The sequence below is a fragment of the Nilaparvata lugens genome, chromosome 7, assembly GCF_014356525.2.
Source record: "Nilaparvata lugens isolate BPH chromosome 7, ASM1435652v1, whole genome shotgun sequence".
Lineage (NCBI taxonomy): Eukaryota > Metazoa > Arthropoda > Insecta > Hemiptera > Delphacidae > Nilaparvata > Nilaparvata lugens.
In genome coordinates this window covers 52,054,131-52,080,610 of record NC_052510.1, presented here as the reverse complement: position 1 = coordinate 52,080,610, position 26,480 = coordinate 52,054,131, and the positions used below count along the sequence as shown (strand labels likewise).

Sequence of the window (26,480 nt, the reverse complement as noted above, 5' to 3'; positions counted from 1 at the left end):
AAGATATGAACATGTAAGCAAAACATTGAAAACTGTCACTTTTAAACCACCCTCATCCCTTTAGCACAAGGGGTAGGGATGAGGACTTTAGATATGTTCACCCCCTAACTGGTCCCAACAAAGCTGCGAAGTCAAAAATTGTGATCAAAACATTCTCTCCAAATACCTTTGTCAATTGGTCTATTTTTGCAAAACTGAAGATCTCACACTCAACACTGAAGCTGCTGCAACAGTCGTGGGGATGTGCGTAAACTTGTCAAATTTTACATCGAATTGAAGAGAATTTGATGCTCTATAAGCTTATGATCAGCATGGATTTTTCCCATCGATATTAAAAAAGTTATAAGAGCAAAAATAGCAAAAAATCGAAGGAAAATGTGTCTTTTTCAAAAATGTCACATCTTTTAGAGCGGATATCTCGAAAAGTGAAAGAGATATAGAAAAAGTTGTTAGATCAATATTGTAGGAAATTATGTAAGCTTCAATTTCAAGAACAGTCATGTCTGTAAAATGCATAATTTTCGAGTTATATGCGAGAAGCCAAAAATGGTACCTTTGAACCACCCCCACCTTCTTAGCACAGGGGGTAGGGGTGGGGACTTTTGATATTTTTACCTCCCCACTACCCTAAACAGGACTGTGGGGTCAAACATTGTCTTCCAAACTTTTCCCTCTATACCCTTTCTTGAGCATTAATTGCCTGGACTATGATTTATGATTAATAATTCTTTAGTCTGATTTTTACTCTAATATTGGCGTATGAAGGAGGCTCCTTTTTCCTTTTATACTATCCTTGAAATGCAAAATTTCCAAAAACCATGTATATACGTCGACGCGCAATTAAAAAAGGAACATACCTGTCAAATTTCATGAAAATCTATTACCGCGTTTCGCCGTAAATGGGCAACATATAAACATTGAGAGAAATGCCAAACCGTCGACTAGAATCTTAGACCTCACTTCGCTCGGTCAATTATGGAAGTAATATTATGGATTTTACCATGATAGAGCATCAGGAAACCACGAATGATTATTGGAAAGGAATGTGTGGTAATTAGGTCTTGAATATAGGTCTGATTGGTGTAGTATACTAATTCAACGTACCGTATTTACTTATAGGTTGTAAATAAAATGTAACAGAATATTGACTTTACAAAAATTAGATTCAATTATTCAGTGGAGGGTAAAAAATGTATCTATATAATTGTAAAAATAGTGGATTGCTAATAAGAAGTGTCAATCACCTAAAATTCACACTATCACACTTAAAAATCACACTATCAATCACCAAAAATTGGATTATGAATCTCAACAATCTTCAAGTTTCTTTTTCAATATCATGGGTAAATATCACAACATAAATTATTCCAAGTTTACAACACAACTGAATCTTTAATATATTGAAGCCAACCTCCATTTCATTATGTTGAAATTCAAGTTTCAGATTTTCTACACTGAAGATGATACCATAGGTGTCGAGATATGTCTGTAATTCTTTTATATTCTTGTGTTTCCATCATGGATAAGTATCATTATATCTCGCCTAATATATTATCAGGAATATCCATCCGTTACCTTGTTGTCAATATTTGAAGTAGCAAAAGTCTTCGGGGTGATTTACAGCATTTAATTTGGATTTTCGTCTAATAATAATTACAGTATCGGGGGGATTTACAGCATTTAATTTGGATTTTCGTCTAATAATAATTACAGTATCGGGGGGATTTACAGCATTTAATTTGGATTTTCGTTTGATAATTACAGTATCAGGAATTATATTATGAACGTATTGCAAACCAAGTTCATTATTAAAAAAGAAGCAAACTCGAACATACATTATTATTGAGAAGGATCTTGTTGAATGAAGAAGCAGAGGGTGAATGGAATGGATGGACGAGAATTGGTGGAATGAGGAGTGCGGTAAGGGTCCTCTAATGATGATTATGAGGTAGAATGAGGTTGTGGGATGGGTTAGGGGGAAGAAAGGGGTTGGCGTGTAATGTAATGGGCCCTCAGTCATTCCAGAATGAGGTTCCAAGAGTGGAACTCAAAGGCAGCGCCACGCTGCCTGCCTTCTGCCTTCTATACCTGTTGCTTGGAGTCTCTCTTCATTATGACAGCAAATTCCTTCCGAAGGCTGGTTTTGCCTGCTTTCAGTCGGAAATGAATGGCGCATGATGTACATACAGAATGCCAGACGGCTCAATTTCCAGTATTCATTTTTCCTTATTAAATTCCTGGGATCAGCTGTCTCTTCTGGTGCATTGCACTATCTCTATAAATATTTCTCAAAATATTCAAACAGTTCATGTTGGGTTCAGGTGTGCAACAGAATCGGAAGCTCAGCAGGAAGTCTATTTATTCAGAAACCCTTATATTCATTTAAAGGGTTTATACACATTACACGACATGAACATTGCAACAATTAAAGATCATTGAACTCACAAATCCCGTCCGGTATGCGTAAACAGTAAGACTGTATTAAATTTCAATCACTGTCTCTTTCTTCAAAAACGCGTATTCATTTATGGTCTAATCACATCAGCACTTTGAAAAAACGAAACGTTAACTATGAATTGAATTGAACTAAATATGAAAAAAACAGCAACCACTTCTTACATAATTTTAAGTTTTGTGTATGTATGTGTGTGTGTGTGCATGTGTGAATGTGTGTGCGAGAATGATTATAATTGACATATTGATTATTTCAATATAATATCATAGCCTATTCAATTATCATGTTCTTCATGCTATAATATTTAAATTTGTATATTAATATTTTATTATAAATATTCAAGTGTCCCCACACAGGGTAGCCTATAGGGAACACATTAGAAATTATGAAACATTATTGTATTTGCTTTTTGGAATGTATTTGATGTTATTTATTTTTTGATTTTTTTTTTAATATTTAAATCGATTACCATTCTATTACTTGACATTATATCTTAGTAATTTATATATTTTTGAAATTGATGTTGTTTTTCACGATGAAACACTATTATAATAACTTTGTTGTAGTCGTGACAAATATTTCAAAAACACTCGCAGTTTAAAAACAGTGATGAAGCTCCTCCTCAGGAGTTGAATACCTCCTCCTCATTTCATCATAAAAATTAAGTGATATTTAAATATTCACTTAAAACACAGTGTCTAGACTACAACAACGTTTTAATAATAATGATTCAAATAAATTCATATTTGCTGTTACAGTAGAACTCCAATTATCCGAACTCCGACTATCCGAATCACCGATTATCCGAATCAATTTCAGAAAAAAATGTCCAAATGCGCTATAATTCTTCCCCCTGCGATGCCAGTGTTTGCGCATTCGCTCACTATTGTCCTTCCCTTGTACATAAGTACATTTTATTTATATTTAAAACATGTGAAAATATCATGTTTCTTTCATTTAATTAAATAAAAAAATAGTGCAATATCAAAACGTAGCTTTTTTTCTCTCCAATGGCAATTAAAAAAAACTCCGATTATCCGAATGGGTCCCGGTCCCCATTAATTTGGATAATTGGAGTTCTACTGTATCTGATTTACAATAAATTCATGATTTTACCCATATTTGTTTCTTAGGTTGCGAAGTAGGGATGAGCCAAAAATAAATTATTGTTAATTTCCATTATGAAATTATTCTGTCAGCTTGTTCCTTGACAATTTATTCTTATTGAAATCATGTCATTTGATTATGAAAGCTGATTTATAAATTAATGAATGTAGAGCATAATTCAGTAAAAGCATCTCAAATAATAATAATAATTATACTGCGTTTTAACCTTACAGTTGTGTTGTGAGTGATTTTGTGGTACTTTTCCATAATGAAAACCCAATTTAAATTTGTGTTTTCAATACTGCGTTTTCATTGAAAAGAGAAAATCAAATCCTGTAGTTGGGAATATCGAATTGAAAAGTCGACAAAATTGTAAATTCCGACGAGAATCTGGCAAATTCTCTGTTATTTGCGTTTTATTTGTTGGTAATAATTGACTATTGATTGAGCCGTCATTGGATTGAACCAACCAATGATTGATCACTATTTGACTGTTGAATTCATACACGCTTCAACGGTTGCCTACGAAACGAACTGAAAAATCGAACACATCGATAATAAATCTCGTGAAAAATTCACTAATCCTTCCATAACTATATATGTTGTGGCATATAGATCTTGGAAGCAACCGCAGTTTAGTAGTCCTATCTAAGCTTAACCAAGCGTGGTGGTAAAGCAAACTCATTACATCTAACAGGGTTAGCGCTTAATGACCCTTATTTACTGTATGTGTTGGGGACGCCATCTTGATTACGTCATCACACGACAGAGAGAGAGAGAGAGAGAGACAGAGAGTGTGTGAGAGAGAATAAACTAGGACAAGAGAATAAATAAGGAGAGAGAAACAGGGAGAGAGTGAACGAGTGAGGGATGTTCAGTCGCATTGAAGAGAATCGTATACGATTCAAACTCAAAATCATAAATGACCCGGAAAAAGTTGAAAGAGTAGGCGAAATGATTGGAAAAGCGAGGGTGTTAATCAGTGTTACATTTGAGAGTGTATAGATAATCAAAAAAAGAGGAAAAAGATATAGAGTGAATACTACCAAAAGAAAGATGAGAAAAAGAGAACGCACATGATTGAGAGAGAAGGAAAAAGAGACGATGGAAATCCTCAAATACGACAAATTATGAAAATAGGACAACAAAGACTGATAGAAGGAAGAAAGAAAAGAACTAACAGGATTGAGAGAAGAACAAGAAGAGGTACAGTAGTGAGAAAGGTTCAGCCAAATTCAAGAGAAACAAGACTCGAATTTCAAATCATGGCTAGGTGGTTCGGAAATTGTATTATCAGACGAGCCCGTATCACTCGATACCTCGATTCATCTCAACGCATGGTGGTGGGTTGGAAGGGGTGAGGGTTTATTGAAACCCAGTAAGAGAGGGTTGAGCTGATCATTTATTCACACAATTTACTGAAAGGGTGAGTATATCATACCATCATTAACGCCAATGCTCATAACATCTGACAATCTGATAATTATAATGATTTCAGCTAGAGAAGAGTAGTGTCATAGAGAGAAGATATAGTATTATGCTATCTTTTCTCCATGGTAGCAGTGGCGTATATAGAATGTTTGTTTTTGTTTTTTTGGGGGGGGGGTCAAGCTTAATGTTAGGTTAAAATATGTTATTTTATTTTTATTTATTTATATTTTTTACATAGAAGCACTGATTTGGAGAGAAAAACTAAGGACACACCTTGTACTATTTATCTCCCAAATTTAGATAACATTTCAAAAGTCCAAAATAGGGTTATGATTTCACTTTACTAAAATTTAGTCCATTTTCACTCAAAAACAACGAAAACTAAGTTTTTAAATTTTGACGGTTGAAAACAGAATAAAAAACAAAAATATCATATTAAATCACCATTAATTGGAAAATTTGTGAGTAATTTTCTAGTATGTAATTTAATGTTAGTATGTTATTGAATAACATACAAAATAACATACATTTCAGTATGTTATTTTACAGTGTATGTTACCCCATGATAGGGGGAAGGGGCTGGTCCCCCCTTATATACGCCCCTGCATGGTAGTGTGTTTAATGAAACTCACTTATTTGCTTTTTTTCTCTCAAATTTGAGTTTACTGAGAGGGGAGGAGTATGTAGAGTATCACCCATCATCAGAGATTAACGTCAATATAATTATGTCACTTCTGACTACAATGATAAGTATGAAATTAACAGTGTATGCTATTTTCTGGGAAATTCCAAATTATTTCTTGAGATCTCACAATTGTGTCCCGTATTAACAGGTGGGTTGATGCTAATGAGGGTGCTAATATCATAGCAGATCCCATCATTGATTAACGTCAATATTCATCACTTTTGACACCAATAATTATTATGACATTAGCAGTACAGTCTGCGCAAGTTTCACTGATGTGAAATTTCAAATTCTTTCCTCTCCGATTTGATTATGGATCGGTTTATAATCAAACATCAAGCTCTCCCTCTTTTCAATGGGTGGGGGTGAGTTGAATGTTATTTTGTAAGGGGTATTGTGTAGCAGAACAGCATATCAGACGGTGTTGCTTTTAACCCTACCATCATACCAACAACCCCCTCTCGCTGGAAAAAGGTGATGAGGGGGGGGTGATATCATCGACGCGGGAACTCGTGTGCGTTGTTTGCGCATGCGCAACGGATGGAGGGGAAACGTGAGTTTGGGGAGAGGGGGGAAGGGATGCTGATAACAGAGTCAGCGGGCACGGGCTAGGTAAAGGCAAGGTCACGCTCGGGTCATCTTCGAAAATAGCTCTCGCTGCTCTTCGGAGAGGGGGTGAGTCTGTAAAGGGTGTGGGGAGCGCGCTTTCTACGTGTCACGCGTGCGTCAGCGTGACAGAAGAGAGAAGAATAATCTGGAGTGGTGAGCTTGCAAAAAGGACGGAATGAATAATATTATCCGTTGGAGATTTAGTATACTCAATCGGGAGACTAGAATGTTTCGAACCCCGATCAAATTGGCATTGGAGGAATATTATCTGATTGGTATTTAAAATTTAATTATTGTGAGGTCCATGTTATAATGGCAGTGAAGAAAGATAGCAGAATCATGTTGCCGATCCTCTGTCTTGACAATGCCTTCTATAAACGGTAGCTGATACAGGTTTATTGATTCATATTAACTGTTCATTCTCGTTTAAAATAATCAATTAATTTTATCAAGCATAAAATTATATTTTTCAATAATTTCATGATGAATTTTCATAATTAAGATTAAATATTTTGTTAATTGAGGCTGTTCGGTACACTTTTCTTTATTTAAATTGGATAATCTTTTTCAATATAATTGTTAAGATCAGGGGTCTCCAACCTTTTTTATCCAAGGGCCACATTGTTAATTCTTGGGAGGCTTAGAGGGCCAATAACAAGGATGTACGTGGAATTTGACTTGTGGGGACACACACGACAGGGGATTTGTGGGGTGTAAAATTTTTATATTTCCATTTAAATAATATGAGGAGTTTCAAGTAGGTTTAATTAAAACACAGGAAAAAACAAACCAATTCATTTCATTTCAATGCAAAGTCCAATTTTTTGAGTGTAGAAAGGTCATAAGAAAACTTGACAATGCATAAATTTAGCAAGTTAAACAAAATGATAATAATTTTTTTAATAGTAATAAGACAACTTGACAATACACGAATTTACAGAAAGTTACCAAGCTAAAAGAGAATACTTATTTTTAGTGAGAAGATTGCATTTCTTTTCCACTTAGAATGTCCGCCCATTTAGGATCAAACTTTGTGGCTCCGATCATTAAAATTGTTTTCAAATGTTCATCTGACAAGGAAGATCTGTATTTGGATTTAACAAACTTCATTTTTGAAAATCTCTGCTCACACTACTTGTAGGTAGATCCGAAAAGAGAAAACATAGCTCGAGCATGTTTTTAGAGTCTTTTACTGGGAGAGACATGTACAGTCCGTGCAGACCATTTGCTAATATCTCACAATGGTTGATCGCTGCTTGTTTACAGCTAATTTTATACACTTATTAAGAAATGTAGTGGCTAGTAAGAGAAGAGTACTGAACTCACAGTTGTTGTCAAAAATGTGTATAGATATATATTTTTAAAAATCTGCAGCAATAACTCTCGGCGGGCCGGACAAAATCTATCCGCGGGCCGGATGTGGCCCGCGGGCCGTAGGTTGGAGAGCCCTGGTTAAGATCATTATTAGGTAGAGAAAAAGTGGCAACTGAAATTTTTAAGTGGTCTAATAAGCGAATTATGGGTTGTTGAAGTGCTAACTCCGTTTTCTTTCCAGATCATAAACGGATCTTAACAATTATATTGAAAACGATTATCCAATTTGAATAAAAAAGTGTACCGAACAGCCCTTATTAATTCTACATTGTTAAAAGACGATCTGGTTACAGAGCAAAGCGAGAAAGAGATAGCGCTATCCGCATTGTTGAATGATAAACAAGGATAGCAGTACTATTGCTAATCAAACACTGCCATTATAACGTGGACCTCACTATGGGAGGAATAAGGTATGAGGGATACGAATGCACTATTTAACACTCATTTCTTCTCACAAGTGTTGCAGAATAGAGTTTACTCTGTATGTGAATAAGTCGGACGAGAAGGATACAGTGAAGAAGAATGATGGATGGAAAAGCGATTCAAGTGATTTGATCCATTGGAACAAATCTGGTAGAGTAGGCCAACACTTTGATGAAATTGATGAAAGCCCAGTGATAATATAAATAATTGACCGAGCGAAGTGAGGTCTAAGATTCAAATCGACGGTTTGGCATTTCTCTTAATGTTCAAATGTTTGAATGTTTAAATTTCTATATGTTTTTATGTTGCGCATTTACGGCGAAATGCGGTTATATAGATTTTCATGAAATTTGACAGTAATGTTCATTTTTCAATTGCGCGTCGACGTATATAAAAGGTTTTTGTGAAATTTTGCATTTCAAGGATAATATAAAAGGAAAAAGGAGCCTCCTTCATACGCCAATATTGGAGTAAAAATCAGACTGTAGAATTATTCATCATAAATCAGCTGACAAGTGATTACACAGATGTGTGAAGAAGCCAGTCTATTGCTGTATTTCCATAAGGTCTATATTTTCAATCAGGTACTTGTGGATGAGAATACTGCGTGAGGTCTTCTGTTCACAGAACTACTAGTATTGGTGATTGGAGAAGGGTGGAACAAATCGATTGGTGGAGTACAACACATAGATGAAATTTAAAAAGCCAAGTGATAGTGTAAGTAATATTGAAGAAGGCTTGTTAGAACAAGTAAGAAAGTCTTGAATAGTTGATGATTATTGAAGTGGAAATATGATTGAAGAATATCGCAGAGATTCGATAGAAGAAGATGGAAAGGTAAACTAAGTTAGATTATGAAGTTCTAAAAGAAGATTGCATTTTGTCTATTTGATTTGTAATTCTAAGGCCCGGTTGCACTAAAGCCGGTTAAATTTTAACCGTGATTAATTCCACTAGAACCAATCAGAGAAGGCTTTTTTGAAAAGACGGCTCCTCTGGTTGGTTCTCGTGGGATTAATCACGATTAAAATTTAACCGGCTTTTGTGCGACCGGTACTTAGTTTAATAAATTGAATTTAAATTTGAAGATAAAAGGGATGAAGTTGGATAATGATTAAGAACGAGTATGGCAGATAGAAGTAAAGAAATAAAGAAGGAAGCTGAACGAAGAGAAAATCGAAATAATTTATAAGAAATGGGCGAGATAAAATATTAGAAAAATTATGAACGAATAAACGTGATAATGATTGATGATTAACGAATTCCACAGAAAACGTTGAAGAAGCGATAACGTTGGAAAGAAGTAGATAAAGTAGATAAGGTAAACCAGAGAGAAAAAAGGTTTGATGAAGAAAGTTGATTAAAAAAGGAAGGAAAATTACTACATAGATGAAGTTGAACAAGGAAGAAAGACGATAAATGAGTGTCGGTTGCAAGTAAATTTGCCAACATAGTTAAGGGTGAATCGAATTAAAAGTTTTCCTCATTCGCCTCTCGCAGTAATAACGAGTTTAGATCCTTCATTATCGGCGGATTGAAAGCGAAAGATCGGATGAGGTTGAACTGATTTATTAATGGATGACCTGAGTTGAAAGGCTTCAAATAGTAATTGAACATTGATGAGAGTAATTTTGTCACGAATAAAATGAAAAATATACTATCAGAACTGATTATACAATCTAGTTTGAAATAAGATTTTACTAGACTTTAATGAGTAGGTATTAAAAATTACTATAAGCTCTGTGAACAGTAGACATCGCGCAGTTATAAACCACAGCCTCATCTTATAATGTCCATCAGAGTGCATCTTGTCTATAATGTCGTGTCGGAGAGATATCTGTGTGAAAACAGCTAATGGCTGTTGGGATTGATGTATCAAAAATGCCAACATCAAAAGCTAATCTCCTTCAAGACATACTGGCAACAGGTCAGCCCGAGTTGAAAGCAGAGAAAGGTTGAGAGAAAATACTAAGCTGCATTTACACCAAAGTTATTAACATAATGTTTATTTTTTCGTCCTTATAGATTCTAATGGATTGAACGGAGCTTGACAAACACATATGTTCTACATGTGTATGATAAGTTCAATCTAATAGAATCTATAAGGACGGAAAAATTGGACAGTTATTAATTGCATGCGTCATTGCATGCAATATAATATAGTCCACACGACAGCTGATTTTTTTATAAAGTTACATTGAGACAACGTTAGTAGACAGACAACGTTAATCTGTCTACTAACTTTGACATTGAGATATTAATTGCATGCATAATTTCATGCAATTAATAATCCACTCGACAGCTAATTTATGATGAATAATTCTATAGTCTGATTTTTACGGTAATATTGGCGTTTGAAGGAGACTCCTTTTCTCTTTTTGTGTAGTTGAGAAGTTGATATTGTGGTAATTATTCATATTGAATGAAAAATACTAAGAAATTGTCAAAAAACCACTGATTTATTGATAATTAGAAAGACCGGTTTCGGTTATTACACCATTGTCAATCTCTGATAAACTCAGTTGATAAACTCATTGTTTATCAGAGATTGACAATGGTGTAATAACCGAAACCGGTCTTTCTAATTATCAATAAATCAGTGGTTTTTTGACAATTTCTTAGTATTTTTCATTCAAGACTCCTTTTCCTTCTGTATTATCCTTAAAATGTAAAATTTTAAAAAACCTCACGTCGACGCAAGATTCAAAAAGGAACATACCTGTCAAATTGGATGGAAATCTATTGCCGCGTTTCGCCGTAAATGCAGAACATAATATGTATAAACATAAAGGTAAATGCAAAACCGTCGACTTGAATCTTAGACCTCACTTCGCTCGGTCAAATAGGTTTGTCAAGTTTTCTTCAGTGAACATCACCTCATGCAGGGATTGAGATTAGGGCTTGAGGAGATTATTGCAACTGATTTGTAAGAATTACCAAATAAAATAGAAATATTAACCCGGGAGGGGTCGCGCTTGGTCTTTTGCACCCAGTCATAACTGATCAAGGTTATTTCTTTGCACTCATGAAAAGTATGCATCCCCCCTCCTAAGTACCTTCAAATGGACTCTCGCACTAGACAGTGATGCAGTTGCCGCCTTATTTTCGTTGTCCCAGACACTGTCACACACGCTTTTCAACAAGTACTGGTCGAATCCACCCAGTGCGACCTGTCGCGTTATCCGAATATGGGTCGAATCCACCCAGCGCGACTCCTTGGGTGTGCTACTTTTACTTCTCAAACATGAATGAAATGAAGAGGAACGAGTTTTGAGACTTTTAGAAAGTGTTAAAAAGAAGAAAGACGTGAGTGAAAAAGAAAGACTAGAAAATCCAACAATAAAATCTCAAATTTCATTGTACTCTGTCACATATTACTGCACCTGGTCTAATCCACCCAACGCGACCCCTCATGTGATTTTCACTTGCGCGACCTCTCTAGGGTTAATAAATCCTTTTTTAAATACCATCTTCTTTGGTATTTCACTCGTTTCTAGTTAGAGCTAAAACTGACTGGTGAATCTGTTATAACACTCTGAATCCCAACCAAAGTCACTACTGTAGATAAAAGTACAGACGATGAACGAATTTGGAAAAGTGAGGTTCAGAAACTCGGTAGCAGAATGGTGTTTGTGGATCGCGCGAGTTCTCTGTTTTCTGATCTGAATTGAATTTCCTGAATCGAATAGATTTGTTTGAGCGCGCCTGGTGTAGCTGTTGAGAGTGGCTTGATGTACTGCTTACCCCATTATACGAGATGCGAGTTTGCAGGCGAAACACGGCTGAAGGCAAGATGAAAGAGAATAGGATGTGAAACTTATTCTATTACTCGACATGTGATTTAGAGAAACAACCAAAGTGATTTTAGGAAATGGTGAAAGTCATTCTGTAATATGAAATGTGAATTTGGAGATGAGAAACAATGGAGCCAACAGTGAAGGGTAGGCCCAGTGTTGAAGCTTTTCATTGCATTGAATGTGGAGACTGGAGAGGAAACAAAAGAGGCAATGAATGATGGGAAGTAGTGGGATTTATATTCTACAAAAACAGCGGATTTGGAGAACAACAGAAGCAACGAATCGAGGAGAAGAGGGAAGATGATGGAACGTTGAATACATTTCCATTAAGCAACATGTGGTGGGAAGTGAGCCGAGTGAGGATAGTAGACGAGGTGGAAGAGATGAAATGAAAGAAAATTTTTATGAAATGGGAAGTGCTCCTTCCAGTTGGTTACAGTCGATTGGCTTCAATGTTCAATGATGATTATTGGGTTCATAATATTAGAAAAGTGAATGCATAGTGGGGAGAGATTGGGTTCATAATTTTAGAAAAGTGAATACATATTGGGGAGAGATTGGGCTCATAATTTTAGAAAAGTTAATACATAGTGGGGAGAGATTGGGTTCATAATTTTAGAAAAGTGAATACATAGTGGGGAGAGATTGGGCTCATAATTTTAGAAAAGTGAATACATAGTGGGGAGAGATTGGGTTCATAATTTTAGAAAAGTGAATACATAGTGGGGAGAGATTAGGTTCATAATTTTAGAAAAGTGAATACATAGTGAGGAGAGATTGGGTTCATAATGTTAGAAAAGTGAATACATAGTGGGGAGAGATTGGGCTCATAATTTTCGAAAAGTGAATACATAGTGGGGAGAGATTGGGTTCACAATTTTAGAAAAGTGAATACATAGTGGGGAGAGATTAGGTTCATAATTTTAGAAAAGTGAATACATAGTGGGGAGAGATTGGGTTCATAATTTTAGAAAAGTGAATACATAGTGGGGAGGGATTGGGCTCATAATTTTAGAAAAGTGAATACATAGTGGGGAGAGATTGGGTTCATAATTTTATAGAAGTGAATACATAGTGGGGAGAGATTGGGTTCATAATTTTGGGTTCATAATTTCAGAAAAGTGAATACATAGTGGGGAGAGATTGGGTTCATAATTTTAGAAAAGTGAATGCATAGTGGGGAGAGACAAAGAAGAAGAAGAAGAATATATAATCTCATTGTTTTGGAAACTTCTATCTATTAAAATGTGGGAGAGACATTGTTGTTGAGCTCAGCCTGTTGTCCTCTTCCAATCATTATGTATTCTATGATTTGTGGTACTCTTATTGAATGAATGATATCGTAAGAGAAGAGAAAACTTGAAAAGCAGGGAGAAAGAGAGAAAAAGAAGGTCAGATTGAAAGCAGAGTTTTAGTTCTAGAGAAGGTAAAAAAAGGTAAGGTGATAGAGAGTCGAGAGAAGTCAGAGTAGAAGTAGAGTAATAGTAGAACTTATATATATATATATATATATATATTATATATATATATATATATATACATTGTACTTAATTGAATTGAATTGAATGACTGCCTTTATTTTTCCTAGAGAGCGAAGTTAGGGCGCAGTCGGCCCTCTCTAACACTTGACTCTCAAGAAGAGAAAGAAGTAGAGAAGTCAATGAAAAGGAGAGTTCTAGTTCTAGAGAGGGAAAAAGAGGTACGGTAGTAGAAAATCAAGAAAGAAAAGTGAAGAGAAATTAGTTGAAAAATGTAAAAAAGCGAGAGAAAAAGAAGAGAATTGAAAAAATATTATCTGTTTTATGGATGGATACTATGAATGTGCTTAAAAAGTATGACATGGACTAGATGAAGGTTAAAATTGGATGTGAAAAATGAAGAATAGACAAGAATACATATAAAACAGACATTTTTTCTGTAGCTCTACAGCCCATTGTGGACTTTGGCCTCCTCCACAACATTTCTCCAAACATTTCTATCCATTATAAATCCTCTCCATTCTCTATAACCCATCCTTATCAAATCATCCCTCATCTCATCTTCCCATCGTCTGCCTTGTTTTCTTCTCGAGTGAAGCTTCTCTTTAAGCACTATTTTTGGCATTCTAAAAACGGACATTGGAAGAGTGAAAAATTCAATTGAAATTTAATGAGGAAATATATTAATACTGTACTTCTATACTAGATATTGATACAAAGAGAGAAAAACAATTGACAAGATGAATGAATTGGAAGTGAATAATTTGATGAAAAAGGAAAGATGATACGTTGAATAGAGGATTTATACAAAACAATAATACCAAAGATGAGCAAGAAAAACATGAAGAAGGAAGAAAACACCCTGTGACGTGAATACTTGATGCGTGTTGCCGCTTGCTGCTTGGTTCTGCCTTTCCGTTTCTGGTCGTGTTATAATGCGTTTGTTCACCCCTCCTCCCACTTTCTCCTCTATTTCCTTCCTCCTCCCCCAATATCATTGCTCTTTTCACCATTTCCGCCCGTCAAACATCCCCCTCCTTTTTTCTGTCGCACTTTCAAACTTCTTCCTTCTCTCAAGCAGCATACGATCACGTTCACCTTCCCCCTTATTTTATTAGATGACGAGGAACAAATTTCCCTCTCATTTTTTTGAATTCCTCTCCTTTTTTTCAATTGCTAGCTACTTCAACCTAGTGTACTCTCTGTCTCGTATCACTTTCTTTTCAACTATACTTTCTCCTTTTTCATAATTATTCAACTTTTGCATCTCCCTTCACAGTTTCAAACCCTCAAACCATCTTGTTTCCCTCCATTTTCAAATCTTTCTCTATTTTCTTCTCTCTTCTTACCTGTTCCTCACACTTCTTTCCCATTGCATCTTCCATTCTCATTGTTCTACTTACTCGCTTCCCCTTTCTCTAATATTTCAACCCCTCTTACTGTATTCGAGTATCTCACTCACTTCACCTACCACCCTCTCCGTACATCTTTCTCCTTTCCAACCCCCTCTCACCCTTTCTAACCCCCTCCTTATGACCCTCTTCCACCCTTCTCTCACTTTACCCTCTCTTCTCTTTACTTCTTCCCATTCTCCAGTCCTTATCTGTCGATCTTTCCAGCATTGGCAAACAGCACGGTAAACGCAATTCTACGTGTTTTCATTTCGCCTAATATGAAATATACAGAGATGAATGCAGCAGCTTTTCTGAATTCAGTTCCGTTTGCTGCTCGTTTCAACAAGCAATCCAATAAAAATGGCGTCGTCTCTGCTCGTATGGAAAACTTTCGCTCGGTTCTCTTATCATAAAATGAGTGAATTGAACATTTTGTCTGCTAGCCGATTCAGGTCAATTTGTGATGAGAAATAATGTTCATACAAGCGTTGAAATTGATACAGGAGGCGATCTGCTGTCATGGAAAACCTTTTACTCTCTTGATAAAATGAAAGTGAATTGAACATTCTGTCTGTTAACCGAGTCTGGTCTATTTGTGCTAAAGAAAAATAGCTGTTCATGCAAGTGAAAGGTTTTTCCTGTTCGATGAGTTCAGAGGAAACGTCTGTTTCACTCAAGCTCAAGAAAAATAGAGCAGAAGCAGTTGAAACATGTATTTGGAAAATTGCCTTCTTTTCACCATGTAATGTGATGTCGTTTGTTAACTACTTCTTAAATTGAGTGTAATATTGCGTTTACAAACATCTCATTACTCATATATTTACGCTAATATGAGTGCTGTCTGATGATTTTCTGCCCAGACATCTTTTTTGTAGACTGAAGAAATAATAGCAATAAAGTAAACTCTTGTTATATGAAGATTAATCTCACATTTAATAAAAAATAGTACAACCTATCCTCAGTTTTTCTTCTATTATCTGTAAATTTTTGTAGAAATTGAATAAAATTCATTCAAATTAATCAGGTGCGACCTGAAAACCAGACCTGAACCAACCAGATCACTCGGCATTCATTCATTCATTAAAAAATTTCAAGACTGATTCATGATTGTAAAATATTCCAGTTTCAAGAATTATCGATTTTAACTTTTTCATTGTTTTAAAGAAAATAAGGTCCGGCATGAAAATCTGATGATTTTTGGGTGATAATAATCAATGTCTTCGTACAATTAAAACATGTGAAATATCAAATCGAAGATCAGATTTTGCAATTTACAGTGAATTACATAGATTACTCAAAAAGTTATTTAATTTGAAGATTATGTCATCCAAATGTTTCCCGTTACCTTTCACACACTAACTTAACCTAATTCTAAAATCTGCCATTGCTCGCCCAATCATCACTTGTAGAATATTGCTTTAATTTCGCGTTGAATGACTTCTCCATTAGTTATGTAATTGACTGTGATCGACTAGTCAAGACTTTATGTTTGAGATAGCCTCACACAAAAAATCACAAACTGCTAGATCAGGTGAACGGGCTGGCCAATGGATGTCGCCAAATCGGGAAACCATTCGGAAAAACATTCATTGCGATTCTCGCCTTATGGGCAGTGGCACCATCCTGTTGAAACCAAATTTCATGTCCTTGAATGTAATTTACTTTCCGTTGCAGAAATTCAACATGATTACGTATAGATGAGATGTTATTGATACTCTGCGATTTAACTCAAAATGGCTTCAATCACAAACGCTCAATGTTCACTTGACGACGAAATACTGGCTACTGAAATAGCAATGTCGATGTACAACACTCCCGCCTTTTCAATGACAGTGGTGCCAACATAACAATTACTACAAAATCGTCAGATTAATATGCCGATCCCTGTATATTCTGCAAAGCTACCTACATATTTACAGTGAAGTTTCAATCGATATATTTCTATTCTATTAGATTTTTCAAATTATTTTATTTTGCAGTGAAGAAGACGAAGAAGAAGAGAGGACCGGAGGTGGACTGGGGGCTGGGTCGGGGGTGGTTCAGGCGGAGGCGGCACCCGTGACGTCACCAACCAACCTCAGGCGCCCAACTACCGCCTCCAAGCGTAAACGGACCGGTAAGTTTGCTGATTCGGACGAATTTTAAAAACAACTATCGATTTTCAATTAAGTTTTTCACTTGTTGTATAGGCTACACATTACAACAGCAAACATACCTCTTTCCATAAAAATCAGAATTTTTGTCATTAAATTAAATAAATAAAAATGAAAAAAAAAAACAACACATAACGGAGAATGTTGGGAAGAATAATATCGGAATTATTTATTATATTATTATATTCCAATTTTTGGAAAAAAGAGCATGTATATTTTTATTTATATTGTATATTTTTTGACAATAACTCAATTTAGTTTGTTAGTAATCATCACCCTAGAGTTGTTGATAGTCATGTAGTTCACCTACCTCACCTCCTGTTATTTAAAACAGAATATCAGACTCTAAAGCTTCAGTGATAGAAGACCGATCCTCACTTACAATTTGGGATGAATTAGCAGAGTTGGTAATATTGTCTGTGCCGCCAAAGAAAGACAATATTGAACATTCATAACGTATTTTCGTTAACTCAAGCCTTTTGTGAGTAATTGAGTATGTGAAAAGTTGGGGCCAAGTCCTTGCCGTTATTTAAATTTCATAATTTCGTGAAAATATACTTCATGAATGTACTGAATAAATATACTGTATGAATGTTTTCAATATTTTTTTTCTAAAACCGGTCCTTCTGCTTGTGAAACCCTGTAATATCAATTGTATAAAGCTACGTACAGATATACGCGACTCCAACCGGCTCCGCGCACGCTCCGCCCTCGTTCCGAAATCGCTCCGCCCCCGCTCTCTACACGCACCGATAATAAACGTTACGTGAGATGTTAGCTCTTCTCGCGCGCGTTCCACTCTTGCTCCCCTCTTGGTCGATCATCAATCGCTCTGCTCGAGTGACGTTCGGTTGCGGAGCAGAGCGAAAGTCTGTACGCACCTTAAGAGATGCCTGAACTTCGTCCACACCACTTTTAAGGTTGTAAAGTTCAAATAAAAAGGCATTTTTGTTATAGTCATTCAATCTCAGCTGTTTTCCATGCATGAAATCAAGCCGGTAAACAGCTGTTTGCAGAACAAAGAAACATAATATGATTCTCATTACAGCATACTCTACTGTAATGAAACCATATGTTTTCTCTACAGTCGAGTATGTTTCCTAGTTCCGAAATGGGACCAGCAAAACTGCTACAAAAAAACACAATCAGCGCTCCAGGTGGAAGTTTTGTCAACTTCCACAAAATTCCTGATTCGGAATTTGTAAACATATGTTTATAGAATGCATGTAGTAACTTCAGCACAAGCAGGTAATGTTTTCTATTTCTCAATTATTCTTCTTTAGATTATTATGACAAAATATAGTGTACACTACTTGGACGTGAATGTCTTTTGCAGTGCTCGAATGAAATTCTAGTTTCGGCTCACGCCTCGACTAGAGTCATCATTCTCGCCTGCATAAAGCCCCTTCACGTGCATGTGACGTAAGATACTATTATCTTTCTATCTAATATTTTCCTCTGGTAATAGGCTACTCATATTCTTCTCGAAAAATGGAATCTCATCAAAACATGCTGATATTCCATTGTATGGTTCCACAAATTTCGAGAGTCTGAAAATCTATCTCCAAACAGTATGAATAACAAATCCCTACTTCAGGGTAACATTCTATTTGAACAAAATCAAACGTTAAATCTGCGCTGAACTCGTGTGTACCTACAATTCAACGCTGAAGAGCTCTCAACTCAACCGGAGATCACCAGCTGTGAATAGAAGTGCTATCACAGTGAAGAAGTATAGAGGAGTCTTCCGAATGCTAGCATGACCTCTCCACATATCTGCTACATCGTTGGCTCTGACAAATTGAGTCAACACCTAGTTACATGGCTGTAAATCTCAAGTGAGTAATCGGGATAGTTTATTGATAAGAGAGGACAGGACTTGTGAACATTGGCAGGGGAGTTTCAGTGCCTGGCCATGACTCATTGATAAGCATGGGCTCTCTTCACCTGATGAGCTGATTTCGGTTCCCAAAATTTGCTCCTTCACTCGCATACTTTAGCACTCACTCCCACACTACCAAACTTACTGTTCAAATACTCTGATACATACTCACTCCAATAACTTAGGCTAGCTACACACATCGATTTTTGTTCCTACAAGTTTTTGCCGTCCTTATGAATTCTATTAGATCAATAGTTATTTGTATATCTAGAGTGAAAAGTACGACTTTTTCTCCCTGTGGGAAAAAGTTTGAAGCCCGAGGCGAAGCCGAGGGCAACAATTTTCCTGAGGGAGAAAAAGTATTTTTCGCTCGTGATGTACACAACATTTTTCCTCCATCTACATTTTTTGATAGAAACTGCAAATACAATCATTTTAATAACTCACGTATTGGTGACGATGTTTCCTAACAACATAACCTAAAATCTTAAACCTAAAAACCGGTCGGCTGATTGGCACTGCCGATTGCGCTATCTATCGGCTAAAGTTGTAACAATTATATCAGCTGAGCGGCTACCAAAAATGGCTGACTCCGGATAACGCGTTTCAGATTTGAATTTCAGATCAAAAATATTTGTTGGCTGGTATTTTGAATAGAATAAAATATTTTAAAAATTGTATAAATTTTTATCGTCTACTTGATATAATATCATATAAACATATATTTCATGAGTTGATCAAATTTCTTGTTGTGGTATTGAATTCAGTTGACTCAATGACATACACCTCTATTACGCTTTCTCATCTGAGCTTAGACCTTCTAACCTATTACAATGTAAGTTTTAAAATAGAGATGCTTCCCATGTTATTTAAATGGAGTCACTTTTCCTCCATAGGGAGTTTTTCTGTTTTTTACTACCGAGAGCGAAAAAGTGACACTTTAGTATTATGTTTCAGGGAGTAAAGTAAGTACTTTAGACAGTAGGTGGAGGAATAAAGATTTTATTTGTCAAGTTCCGTTTAATCTGATAGAAATCATGAGCACGGCAAAAAATCATCCGAACAAAAATCGATGTGTGTGTAGCTAACCTTGAGGGCCCCATACACTAGGGAACTTGGATCAGCGAACTTGGTTCGGGGAAGCAAGTTCGTGTAGGATTTGTCCCACACACTGCAGTGGGGAGAGCGAACAACCGTTCATTACTTCAGTGTCTTTCGGGGTCTAGAGATGAGTGTATCAAAGCTTGCAGCTGCTGTGGGGAGAAAATATATTGAATAAATATATAGATAGAATATATCGCCCTAGCGGACGAACCGAACAAAGCTTTTAATCCAGATTGAAGACCAAATTCGTCACGAGTTTGGTTCGCGGTTCGCCAATTTTCCACATACACTGGGGAACATGGTTCGCAAGAACCAAGTTCGCCGATCCAAGTTCTCTAGTGTATGGGGCCCTTTACTCAATTTACCTTGAGGTGCATTTTCGTTTGTGCGTAAACTTTCGCGGTCGACGACGACAAGCATTGTTGACATTCATATTGTCCAAATTTCAAGTGTGCTAAAACAACTGATCAAATGACTTTTATTATTTCTGCTTATTGTTCAAGAATTAGAACTTTTCTAATAATATCAACATATTGCCATTTAAAAGTATAAACTCCATTAAAACATAATTGAACATATTCTTTTAGGTTATTTAGACAAATTTAAATTTATTCAATCTGAGATCCTCACCCTGTTGTGGTCGACGACAGCATTTACACACAAACATGTAAACCCATCTTTAGAATAGGTTCAATGTTTCATGTACAATTTTGCAAATTAATTGTTAGAAATTGATTGCAAAAATAAATTGAGATTATATGCTAAGATGATCAATGATATATTGTAGAGCCCATTGAGTAGAGTAAAACAGTAGTTGGAAGTTAGTATTCATCTATCTATTTAAATGAGTAATATGACTCATTGAGCTATCTTTTCCATGACAACTATGTTTTTATTTTGTTGTGTCTGATGTTTCATAATCACTAAGTACATTATTTCTAATAAAAGTTGATCGAATAAAAGCTATTTGATGAAGTTATATCCGTGGAAGATCACTGCTAATGCTAATTTCACACACATCGATTTTGAATCGATATATTAAAATACATTTATAATGATTATATTTTTTAATCATTTCATAATGAATTTTTATTTCTAAGATGAAATATTTTGTTAATTTATTATTAAATATTGGTTATTTTTATTTATTGATAAACAGAACACAATTCTCTAAAATGATCGTGTTTATATTTCACAGCTGGCTATACGTCAGCTTATGAATTTCGGGGATAAGATATTCTGATTTTTCACAGAATCACTAGCTCACTTTTTACTATCCACAGACGACGAAAGTCTCAGCTGTTTCAGCCAAGGATGAATTATCCTTTTAATGTCGTTCAGCGAGTTTTCCCAAGGATGAGACCTAGTGCAATCGAGTTTTTTTATATCATAAACCTACTAAGTTCCAAATTTCGAGAAAATCGTTAGAGCCGTTTTTGAGATCCGTTGAACATAAATAACCAGATATAAAAATACAGAATTGCTCGCTTGATATAATAGGGTTCTACATTGTCAAAAGACGATCTTGCAACAGAGGAAAGCGAGAAAGAGATAGCGCTATCTGCTTTGTTGAATGATAGACAAGGATAGCAATACCATTGCTAATCAAACACTGCCATTATAACGTGGACCTCACTATAATCAAGGGTGGTGTGATTTCCAATCCTGACGGAAATTAAAATCTACCTATGTCAGATACTTTGATACGTGCAACCTTTATTGAGGCTCGAGAGTGGAACCAAATTTCTGGAGGGATAAAGTGAACAGCTCGTCAAGAAAGTGATTGGAGGAATGAGTGATTGTGTGTTCGGAAATGAAGTATGTTATCGTACTCATTTTAGTATTTTCTGTCCACATTAAGTGATATTTCCAGAGTGAGGAGTAAACTAAGCGAGATTGAGTTGAGATAAAGGCTATTGAACCCACTATTGTCACGAAACGTGAGGTTCCATCAAGTCACGATACGGTAACTTAAAATGTCATTTTATATAAAATTGCACACAACTGCACGTAACATGCTCGTTAGCGGTAGCCTAGTTTTCCAACTAGAGCTGCAGGCGAGACTGGCTGCTTGTGAAAAGTTTGATACACATTTTACTATCTCCAATTACGAAGCGGAACGTTTATGACTTCCAAGCTCAGAGCAGAGACAACTTTTATAATCTTCAATGTCAATGTCAAGAAAAAGCTTTCAGAATGTTTCTTTAACAAAGCAGTCTTTTATATATTGGCAAGAACGTGGATTTCAACAAGCCAAAAAAGCTAAACTGCTAACTAAGCAGCTAAACTATAGTGTGGTCCACGTTATAATGACAGTGGATGAAGATAGAAGAATAGCGATGCCGATTCTCTGCATTAATTAATTATATTTCTACACTGTCAAAAACATAATTGGCATCGTTGTGGACGGACCTAGGAAAGGATAGTACCACCGGCTTTGTCGAATGATAGACAAGGATAGCAAAACCAAAGTTGATCAAATACTGTCATTATAACGTCGACCTCACTATAGGAAAAGTCTTGGGGTAGCGTAGCTATGTTACATTTTCCAATAGTATTCTCTTCCTCTTGAGATTTTATGAAAATTGTTTTAGATTTTTGACTCTTGAAGCCAAAATTCACTAAGATTGAGGCTTAATAATTTGTTAATTCGAGGCTTACAATTGCCAGAATGCTTCTCTCAAACATTGAGATTTGATGCTCTCATCATTATTTCGAAGAAGTGAAATCAACATTTTGTTCATCTACCGCAATTATTTTTAATTAGTTTTTAGTAGTAGTAAAACAAACTTTATTTACAAAATCGTAGTAAACAATACAATACAATAATAGAATTTATTACACAATAAATTAAATTATTTTTGATATTATTAGGTTGGTGACTGGCTTTGAAGTTGTCTGCCAGGAGTCGGTCATATCCTAGTAATTAAATTCCCAGTCCCTTTCCCTGTCCCTTTGTCTTATACATTATTAACACTAAAAAAATAAATCTTCTAAATTCACACGTTCTTCAAGTTTTCTGTGCATAATCTTGTTGTAGTTTGATGGTGAATATCATTTCTTGAATTCAAAGTAGTTTTAATTAGCTTTTAACTGCTGAGGATAATGCACCGAGATCTCCAGGCTCTGCGTGAGTAATGGAATTAATGATGATGAGAGATGAGTGGATATAACTCTTGTGTTCTTAGTCTATGACTTCAAGTTTAAAAGTAGAACTTTTTAGAAAAAGGAAGTACTCTCCCTTGATACAGCGCATTGCTACAATCAGGAGTACCGGTAGCTCCCAAAATAATGTACAATGAAAGATTGTTTCACACCCTCCCCTAACCGGACCGTTTGAAGCTGACTCGGCAATAGCAGTGTAAACGAAGTTATTGACAGAAGCCATCATTTGATGTACCATATCACAGTGGCGAACCGATCTGACTCAGTCCCAGCCTCACCAATACCTACTATTACTTAATAGTAGGTATTGCCTGAAGTAATAGTAGGTATTGCCTGAAGTAATAGTAGTATTGCCTGAAGTAATAGTAGGTATTGGCGTCACTCATCAAGTTACTCGCACTCTGTCACTCTTCTATCATTTCTACCAGACGTTACTATCGCGGCTTTGATTACTGTGCAGCTGATCGCGTTATGTTATTACTCAAGTATAACTGTGTTATATCCCCACTGGTTGTTTACTATAAGTTGAACTGAGGTTTGAGTTTGTATTTGATGAGTGGTTTGATGTGGTTTGCAGGCAAGCATGACGCCAAACTTCACGAAGCCGTGTTGAAGGATGACGCCGAAGCCTGTCGAAAGGTCCTCAGGGAATACGTTGTCAACGTCGACTCTAGAAACAATGTGAGTAGTGAACCTCACTTTATGCTACTATTTCTCTCTCTCTCTCTCTCTCTCTCAATCACATGACATGACTGTGGCCTTGTCCGAGCGACTGCAGAGGGCTCAGAACTATTGCATCCGGTTCATCTTCAATCTAAGAAGAGATGATCATATCACCCCATTTTTCCAGCAACTACATGTGCCAAAACTCAAGCAAATGAGGGAGTATCACATTCTGATGCTGCTTCATGACCTTTTGCATGTAAAAACCCCAGGTTATTTAGCTCATAAATTTGTTTTTATTGGAGATCGTAGTGTGAGAGGTACCAGGCAGGGCTCCCAACTATTGGTTATTCCAAATCATAAAACATCTATGTATAATAAATCATTCCATGTATCAGCTTGCCGGATCTGGAATCTGTTACCTCCAACTGTGAAGAGTATTGGCGATCGAGCTCTGTTTGGCGCGGCAGTATTGAATTGGCTGGGATCTGGTGGCGCAGATTAGGCTTGGGTCGGGTTCAGCTTTATTTTTATTGTCTATTTACATTGTATCAATCAATCTACATGAATTTAACTCATTTCCCCCTTTTTTTGCAACCACAGATACAAAAAATATTTCATCTTAATATATTGTTTTATGATAATTATTATACTTTGTAAAATCTTTGTTTTTAGGGTTTTTTGTGTGCATGTGTGAGTGAATGGCAACTTGATTAGATCTTCATATCTTCATTTCTGAAGATAATTTCAAAATACAATTTCCAATTGTATAAATAAATAAAGTTTAAAATACTCTTTTATTATATGTTATTGTATTTTGATTAATAGTTTAATTTACTTATATTAATCTTATGTAATCTTATTACATAATGTAATCTATTTTTTTCTGTTCTTATGTAAATTTGTCTTCTTTTGTAAAGGGTTGTGTGGCAGAGAGGACCAGGAGACCTAATTCCGCCCCAATAAAGGCATATAATCTCTCTCTCTCTCTCTCCCGGTCGTGTGTTAATGTCTATTTTATATCCTTCTAAAAGAATAGAATTTGTTGAAATACCGCCGATCTATGAAGTTACATCACATTATTATATTATCGTTATTCTAATTGCATTCCTATATTTATTCTCATTGATTAATTATTTATACCTTGTGAAATTCGTTGAATAACTAGCATTATCGTCATTAAATGTAAATTAGTGTATAAGCCAGTAAATACTGAAACTACATAAATAAAGAAATCTAATCTAATCTAATCTCTCTCTTTCTCTAGATTCTCTTTTCATTTCAATTATTGTATTTTCCAGTAAGTATTCTATCTTGTCATTTATTAATTTGTAATCTAATGAAATTCATTTTATGTAGAGGGCTGTGTGGTTGTACCGCCCTTAAGGCTGTGCAAAGGCTAAAAATAAACTTTCTACTGATGATATTTTTCAAAGTTTTTCGATTTGTATATCATCAAGCTATCAAAATGGAAAAGTTTTCTTAGGAAAACATTTTTCCGATCATTACTTTTCGAGATATGAGCGCCTAAAGTTAAAATTTTTGGGACAGAACATTTAAAATTAGGTATAAGAGATAAATACATGAGATTTAGAGGATTGATTCTTCATGGTATTGTTGATCTAGTAAAACTAAATTTTTCTGAAAATATCAATTTTTGAGAAAGTTATTCAATTTACTAAAAATGATCAAAAATAACTTTCTATTTTAACTCACCTTTTTGTTTAGTTATCTCAGGTAAATTTCTGTTAATTGAATAACTTTATCAAAAATTGATATTTTCAGAAAAATTTAGTTCCACTAGATCAACAATACCATGAAGAATTTATTCTCTAAATCTCATGGATGTATGTCTCACCGAATTTGAAATGTTCTGTCCCAAAATTTTAAACTTTAGGCGCTCATATCTCAAAGAGTAATGATAAAAAAGAAAATGGTTTCCTGAGAAAACTTTTCTTTTTTGATAGCTTGATGATATACAAATAATATACAAATGATATACAAATCGAAAAACTTTGAAAATTATCACCAGTAGAAAGTTTATTTTTAGCCTTTGCACAGCCTTAATAGGGCATATATTCAATCAATCTCTTTCTCTCACACACTGTATCTCTCTTTTAGTCTCTTCATAGTCCCTCCATTATTGTTAGTTTCGTTCTTATCACCTTATCAACCCATACTTCTCACGTCTTCTAATATTTTTTGTTTAATCCCATTTTTTATCTGTAGGAATAGGATTTTTTGAATCTCCACTATTTTACAATTATGTAACTTGTTCTGTTCTCTAGGATTCCTAACGTACCTACATATCCAGGTGGCTATCTAAGTGTCATATCTAGTGAATTCTTCTTCTTCTTCTTCTTCTTCTTCTTCTTCTTCTTCTTCTTCTTTTTTGGCTACGCCTTATCCCAATCATATGGGGTCGTCATTTCCCTCCTTCAGCCGTCTCCTCAACAAAATCCTGTCCATCTCCTCCCCGTGTCTTCATCCCCTCTCGACCGCAGATCAGCCTCCACTCTGTCTCTCCACCTTATCCTTAGTCTTCCAAGTGTCATATCTTGTGAATATGAAGTCAATATTAAGAAGTTGTGACTTCTGATTGTTGACCTCTCATTTGTAGTTGCTAGTCTTCTAAACATATTATTTATCCAATCAAAACTGAAGTTATATAATATATAACTTATTATTCTCCTCTCGATGCATCGTATGGAGAAAAGCTGTAGACCTTTATTCAAGAAAATGAGGGTAATGACCTTCCCA

At 35.5% G+C, this 26,480-nt stretch overlaps 1 protein-coding gene across 1 annotated transcript in view; it reads left to right on the top strand.

The window, feature by feature from the left end:
• Window positions 1–26,480, top strand: part of LOC111046113 (ankyrin repeat and death domain-containing protein 1A) — an 88,518-nt gene that overhangs the window by 4,208 nt on the left and 57,830 nt on the right. Inside the window, exons 2-3 of the mRNA XM_039433063.1 lie at window positions 16,733–16,869; window positions 23,635–23,738. Of these exons, the coding sequence (XP_039288997.1) occupies window positions 16,733–16,869; window positions 23,635–23,738 (241 nt within the window). The remainder of the gene's footprint in view (window positions 1–16,732; window positions 16,870–23,634; window positions 23,739–26,480) is intronic.